The 7,472-nt window shown below is 41.5% G+C and overlaps 1 protein-coding gene across 1 annotated transcript in view; it reads right to left on the bottom strand.

Annotated features, from left to right (window-relative positions):
* Positions 1-7,140, bottom strand: part of SQLE (squalene epoxidase) — a 16,575-nt gene extending 9,435 nt beyond the window's left edge. The window contains exons 1-4 of the mRNA XM_009323348.1: positions 6,850-7,140; positions 4,443-4,695; positions 3,972-4,152; positions 1,243-1,339 (exon numbers count right to left, since the gene is read on the bottom strand). Of these exons, the coding sequence (XP_009321623.1) occupies positions 1,243-1,339; positions 3,972-4,152; positions 4,443-4,695; positions 6,850-7,140 (822 nt within the window). The remainder of the gene's footprint in view (positions 1-1,242; positions 1,340-3,971; positions 4,153-4,442; positions 4,696-6,849) is intronic.
* Positions 7,141-7,472: the final 332 nt, after the last annotated feature.

The raw sequence follows: 7,472 nt of genomic DNA, 5'->3' as shown, positions 1-7,472 counted from the left end.
ATGTAATAATAATAATAATACACAAAGCAAGTGATGCACAGTACAATTGCTCACCACCCGCCGACCGATGCCCAGCCAGTCCCCACGCAGCGGCCCTCCCAGCCAGCTTTCCCCAGTTTAGGTACTGAGCATGACGTCACATGGTATGGAATGTCCCTTTGGCCAGTTGGGGTCAGCTGTCCTGGCTGTGCCCCCTCCCAGCTTCTTGTGCATCTCCAGCCTTCTCAGTTGGTAGAGCATGGGAAGATGAAAAGTCCTTGGCTGGTGTAAGCACTACTTAGCAACAACTAAAACATCGGTGTGTTATCAACATTATTCTCATACTAAAACCAAAACACAGCACTGTGCCAGCTACTGGGAAGGAAATTAACTCTATCCCAGCCGAAACCAGGACACTCTCCTGCATCTTGGGCAAGTACTTTTACAACACTCTTTTACATATGGTTTTATACCACCATTTCCATTTCTAAACGACCTGAAGATGAGAGATTTTGTTAGCAATGCTCAGAGCAGGATCTTCCAGCAACTCACGAACTTTCTCAGTCTTGTATGGAGGGCAGCAGAGTGTGGACAGAGATGCCCATCTTCCCCATCAGAGCACATCTGAACATGCCAGCTACATAACTTTAGGCAGCAAAGCAATTTTAAAGCCAACAAAGGGGGAGATTTCAAGTTTGGCTTTTCTAGAGAATAGGCAGTATATCCAGAACTTCAGCACATACACTCTACCCACATTGGTCTCTCCTAAACTTTTTATTCTAAGTTCATACAGTTTCATAGCATTTAGTCAACAGTTTACATTATTTGAGGCAAAGAACATTAATCAAATCAGTGATGCAATTAAAATAGGCCAGAACTCTGGTGGAAGTGTACGTGGAAATGTAGACCATTACACACAGGCAAAGCATAAATCTTAATATATTGTTTTTTCCACCAGTAACTCTCAAAAGATTTTAAACTCCAGACATATGAATATTGAAATAAATAATGAACTGAATTCTCCAGAGACACTGAAAGCAGAAGCTGCACAAGAAGTTATAACAAGAATTCCCATATGTGGGACTGTATCCACTAGAAAGTAATCTCTCTTTATTAAAGCTTTCGCTTTCTTGATAATTGCATTATTTCTGTACCAATGCTCCGAAATAGAGGGGGGGGGTTAAATTTTTTCTTGTATATATATAAACCAACCCTCGATTTTCTCAACAGTTTAACAAAGATCGTAACAGAAAACTGTCTTACCTTGGTGTCTCCAGTTTCTTTGTCCTTGTACTGAACACCCACGACACAGTCATCTTCCTCAAGCAATTGTAACACAGTCCCCTCAATGAATTTTGCACTGAAATAAAACAGAGGGGGGGTTAGAACAGAATGGAAGAGGATTAATGATGCCAACATTTCAAGGCACTAGAAGGAAAGCCGGATTTTCACTGATCTTGTCTCTGCCAACACAAACACTGTTTTAAATTCTACAAAGATGTGTTCTTGACCACCTTCAGAAGTCACACTGAACATCAACAAGTGCTTGTCATTAATTGCAGTTCAACACTACCATTTGGTTTGATACTTGAGAATATTCTAAAACTGTAGTGCTTATCTTAAACACCCTGCCACTTAGCAGAATCCCCACTTATGCTTCAGGTGCTTCATGGCCATGTGAGAGATGCAGAGAGGAGTCTGACACCTAATGACAGTCAGAAATCAGGCAGCTGACTGAGTCAGCCCTGCTAAATGGTGGGAAACGCTGACAGTGCGGGTGAGACCTAATTCCAAGCAGAATTCAGGAGCAAGATCTGCAGTAGCAGTTCAGCACTTAACATGTACACTAGATAAAACTGAGGTACCTAATTCTCAGAGTAGTCCGAAATAATCTAACCAACCTGATTAAGGACAGAGACATCTAGCTATTCACCTCAGGAATTCAGGATACACTTTTTTTTTTTTTTAATTGGCTATTTATGCTTTTAAAGTTCTCCTAATGCTTACGTCTAGAGCTTGAACTGAGCATCCTCAACTTCCACCTCCCAACCAGGGCTATTTGGGTTTCACTTAAATCCCTTGTTGGGTCTGAGCTGTTAGACTTGATCCCAGCAGTTCAGACTTAGCAGCTTGAAATGGACATTTTCTCTCCCTCACAAATATTTTCATATCCATATGGAATTCCACAACTTGGAGAAATGAGCTAAAGGTCCACGTGAGAATAAAACAGCTTGATATTTTAGGCTCTCAGAGGGAACATGAGCAATTGAATTCATGTCTTTTCTACATGTCAGCCAGCACAGAAATTTCAGAGCAGATCGTGACTGGCTTAATTTGCCAGGCAACAGGCAGGTTGGCTGTATCAAAATATGAATGGTTATGCCTAAGCACACTAACAGAAACTTCAACAGCAAGGGAGTGCAGCAACGTGTCAGGTTAATAGCAGGTGAATCAGAGTTCTGCGGATCCTATCAGCTTTAAATGTCTTTTATAGTTGTCATTTCAGTTATCTAAGTAAGTGCTCACTTCCTTTTCTGGTTCTCACCCACTATAAAAATAATAAACTAATGATGCCCTACCTTTTTCCTCTGCAAAGTTTATTTTACTCATCTGAAATAAATTCATATTGCCTAGTACTTATAAAGAGGATATATTAATCAGTAATAATTATCCCCTATATTTTCACAAGTTACAAGATGAAAAACAAAGCCTCATGGCACTATTAAGAGTTCTTGATCTCTCCCGCACCTTAATTTAACATGCAGTTTTCTATGCTACAATTAAAACGGAAAGAAAACATACACAAAATGAACATTATTGTGGAAAAAGGGAGAAGAATTGAATTCAAGTCACAAACATTAGCTTTTGTAAGTTTCTGCTTCAAAGACTGTGTACAGCTACTGGAGTTTTCCCGTAAGTTGAACAAAAAGGTGCCCAAATTTCACTGAACCTGAAGCCTCAACAACAAAGCTTTAGCTTTTATAGCTAGTAAACACGGTTTTCATTAATTTTAACTGTACTACAGAGGTGCTATCTTTTAGTGCTACTTTTAATAATTCATATAACAGGTATGATAAGAGAAAGCAATTTTCCAGTACAGAATAAAGACATGTAAGGTAAAAAGATGATAAAGCCATGTTTCCCTTGTAAGCATTTTTTAGGGGAAAAAAAAGACAAAACAAAAAAACACCCCACAGAAAACAGCACCTAGAATCTATTCTGTTTCAATAAAAGTTTCCTTCTCATCTCTTGTATAAAATAAAGTAATCCATTAAAAGAGGAAATACCAAACACTAATTTTTATTTCATTAGGAAGAGAAGGTGTCTTCAAGATTCTGAAAAACAGAGGTTAATAACTGGCAAGAGCTACTTCCATTTAGTGCTGCTTTCTAGTTATTTTGCTTGACTTCTTGTTATAAAAAGCAGAACAACATACAAATGTAAAAGAAGCTTGATTTCTGGCATCATGGATAACATTAGTGGAAGAAATAAATGCCTCTGCTCATTGCAGGAGGGTTCAACTAGATGACCTTTAAAGGTCCCTTCCAACCCAAACCACTCTATGATTCTAAGAAACTGTACCAGATTTGCCACTCGTTTCTTGACCGAAGGAGTTCTACGCATTGCTCACTGAGAAGAGGTCACTGCTTCTAGTAAAATGCCAAACCCAAGAATCAGTAGAAGAGAATCAGCTCTTTACCCTTGAACTGTTCCCTCACACGGATGGGCCAGTACCTTGCCTAATATTTAAAGCCTATATTCCCATAGTTTAAAAATTAACTTGTCTGAAAGGCTAACGTATGATGTATACACAACTCATGAACATGTCTACAGAAATCAGAGCAAGTAACTATAGCTGTTACTTTCTCTCAGTCTTGTTCATTGCAGCCTTCTGCGTTGGGACAGAGTGAAATGGTTAGGGAATCTCACGGCTGCTGGGAACAGTGCTTCTGAATCTGGATCCCAACTGCGATGTTCACAAGGTGACTCACTTGGGCTCTGCCATAGCTGCCCTTCGGAGACCCATGATGAACTGGCCATGATGAAACGATCTTCCACTGGCCACGCGGCCATCCTCGTATGTTGGATAAGGAACTTCAACCTCCAACTTGCTCTCTGTGTCATGAATTATGTAACCATTTACTATTTGTGAATCAATACCTTCTACTGTATCTGCAAAATATAAGCCAACAGATGAGTTAAAAAAAGGTTTTAAGAAAGCTTAATTATGTATGAAAAGTATTTCTTCAAACAGAGTCCAATTTTCTTAATCGAAACACACATGTTGAAAGACAAATACTTTCAAAATGGCAGACTGGAAATACGCAAGCAATTTTAATTCAAATATTAAGCGTAGATAATGTATTTCTTCATTTGCCCTGTAGGCATTCTTTTTCTAAAAACATAACTGAGTGTAGTAACTTTTGTGTTATAGACATATTTACATTTTGACACGCACTCACCTTCAAGACCCAAGTCTCTAAGTGCATTAAAACCTCCAGGTTGCAACAATTCTCCAACTATCCTGTCAGGTTCTTTCAGATCCCTCTCTATCACAGTCACCTTTCTTCCATCCCTCGAGAGCACCGTGGCCAAGGAAGAACCAAGGACGCCTGATCCCACAATGATAATTTCTGGATCGTATTGGGGCGATAATGTTGCATTTGGAGCAGTCTCTGTCAGATACACATCTGAGAAGTTTACTTCTCTTTTACCCTTTAGAAAAGAAAGCCAACAAAGTTACATGTGCCAATGTATCTGTACCATAACCTTGTCAGAGGGTTGACTTTGGCCTAGTTCTACTTTAACCCAGGGAACTGAGAGTGCATTGGTAGTTGGAGAGCATCTTCCAGTTTAGTTTTGTCCAAAATGAAATCAGTTGTACTCTACAATGCAACAAAAACACAACAAGCAGAGAGAAGAAAAAACAACACCCCCTCAAACAAAAATCAAGATACTTGCTTAAAACTGCCCCGCTGATCAAAGGCAAACCACTAACTCAGAGAGACTGAAAGTCAAGTTCCTATAAAAGGCAGTAAGCCGTGGCTGTCCCATATTCTTGGTCTATAAAGTAACATACCAATACCTTCATACCAGTGAGCCACTACTACACGGAGGCCTTAGCACTTTGCAATAAAAAAGGTTATCAGATTCACTGGAAAATGTATTTCTCTTCAATTTTACTGTAAGTGAACCTACCTACCAAAATAACAGCTTATGGTAATACTGAGCATGGAAAAGTGTCAGCAGAAGCAGCTACCTGGGAAATGTTATAAAGAAGTGGTCCTGAAATGAAAACTCATCAGACAGTCAAAAGTATAGGCAAAATTACCATTCACCTACATTTAAAACTGTTAAGAATTGACATACATTAGATTACATATCAGTTACCATATAAACCGGTACCTGAAGACCAGCTATGTTATAGTACCTTCCCAATAGCATCTAATCACATACATTTCAAAGTGAAAAAAAGTTGTAAGGGCAATTCCAGTGCAAACCTGCAAGTCATTTCTCCAGCTGGTAGAATAGAGTCCAGTTCACTCTTTCACAAATGCCTCAGCAACTACAGTGCTGACAGTGGTAAAAATATGATTGCATCAGTGAAACAAATGCCCAGAACAACACTGACACCAGGATTTCTCTTGGCATAGTGTCGTGTTTATATCTACAATGCAGCAAGGGTGTGCAAAACTATCTGAATTCAGATAATACAAGAAATTGGGGTAAAGGCGGGCTTTACCAGAAAAACAAAGGAAAAATCCAGAACCTTTGACTTGCAGCCAAAAATAATTTCAAGTTCTTTTGTGCAAGGGGTCAGTGCCCAGCTGAAAATGCCCAGAGGCACACAGGAAAGTAGCTAAACAGTGCCAACCCACAGATGTACTGAATATGCATGTCCAGTCGGTAGTCTTAGATGGCAGGACTCCAGCTAAGCTCCAGCCACAACCTACAGCCCTCTCCACTGTCTCACAGCAAGTCTCATGCTGGGCTCAGTGGAACAGACTCACTGTCTGAGCTCAGGTCCTGTAGCTACTGCACAAGCAATGATTTAGCAATAATATTCAAATAACTGTATCTGCAGTTGCCCGTTTTATATGGAAATATTAGGAAGCTGATCACAGAATAGGTGAGGTTGGAAGGGACCTCTGGAGGTCTTCTGGTCCAAAGCCCCCCTGCTCAAGCAGGGTCAGTTAGAGCAGATTGCCCAGGACCACATCCAGTTGGGTTCTGAATATCTCCAAGGATGGAGACTCCACAACCTCTCTGGGCAACCTGTTCAGTGCTCGGTCACCCTCACAGTGAAAAACTGTTTCCTGATGTTCAGAGGGAACCTCCTGTGTTTCAGTTTATGCCCATTGCCTCTTGCCCCATCACTGGGTATCGCTGAAAAGAGCCTGGCTCTGTCCTCTTTGCACCCCCCCTTCAGGTATTTATATACATGGCTTCAGGTATTTATATACACTGATGAGATCCCCCCTGAGCCTTCTCTTCTCCAGGCTGAACAGTCCCAGCGCTCTCAGTCTCTCCTCATAGGAGAGATGCTCCAGCCCTTCAACTCTACAACAGGCTGGCAATTGAAGGTATTTTTCTGCTAGTGTAATAACCTTTTACTACGAATCTTGCTTCAAACACTTACATTTGATTTGACTCTGCAAAATCCCTGCTCTATCACTTAAATAAGTTTCACTGTTCCTTTTGTCATCCAAAACTAACACAAAACATAACAAATCAGACATCCAGCATCTGCAGACAAACCCTCTCCAACCCTTTCTTAGCTCCTTTCCCTCACCAGGGCAGAGCGTCAGTGGCCAGAGGGAGCAGAAGGAAGACATTGCACCCTACATGCCCCGTCTGAATTGAACCTACCTTTCTGGATTTGGGTTGTTCTACTTGTTGAGATCCTGGGGTGGGTTTTGCCCAGAAGAAGCCAACAAGCGGTAAAGCTGAGAGAACATCTGAGAGCATCCCCAGGCGGGTCTTCCGCTGCTGCTGCTGCTGCTGCTTGGGCCCCCTGAAGTGGTACCTGTACGACAGCAGCAAGCCAAGGGAGAAAAACACTAACACGGAGAGTAGCACCTCCTTATTAGCGTAAGTCATGAGGTCTCCGCACTTTTTATACACGTAGATGAAGGAGGCGATACCCAGAAAGGTCCACATCGTGAGGGGACCGGTCACTGTTCCTGGTTGCTTCCTCCAAAGCTTTCTTGCGCAAGGTATGAAAAAATATATGTATAGAAACACAAAGACTTCCTTTGCGATGGAAGGGAGGGAGATCCCGATGAAAAAACAAGGAGCTCCACAAAACCCCGTAGAGGAACAAGCCCCACCTCGCTGTGCTGCCGCAGGAGCCCGGGGAAAGGTTCCAAAACCGCCAAAAAAAAAATCAATATAAAACGTCGCCTTAAAAATCACCGAGCTCCGCACAGCACCTTAAGGAAATGCACGACGCCGCCCGCCACCCGCGATGCTCGCGGAGCTGGAGCTGGTCT

The sequence above is a fragment of the Pygoscelis adeliae genome, unplaced genomic scaffold (genome assembly GCF_000699105.1).
Source record: "Pygoscelis adeliae isolate BGI_AS28 unplaced genomic scaffold, ASM69910v1 Scaffold103, whole genome shotgun sequence".
NCBI classification, from domain to species: Eukaryota; Metazoa; Chordata; class Aves; order Sphenisciformes; family Spheniscidae; genus Pygoscelis; species Pygoscelis adeliae.
This window is presented reverse-complemented; position numbering and strand designations above follow the sequence as displayed.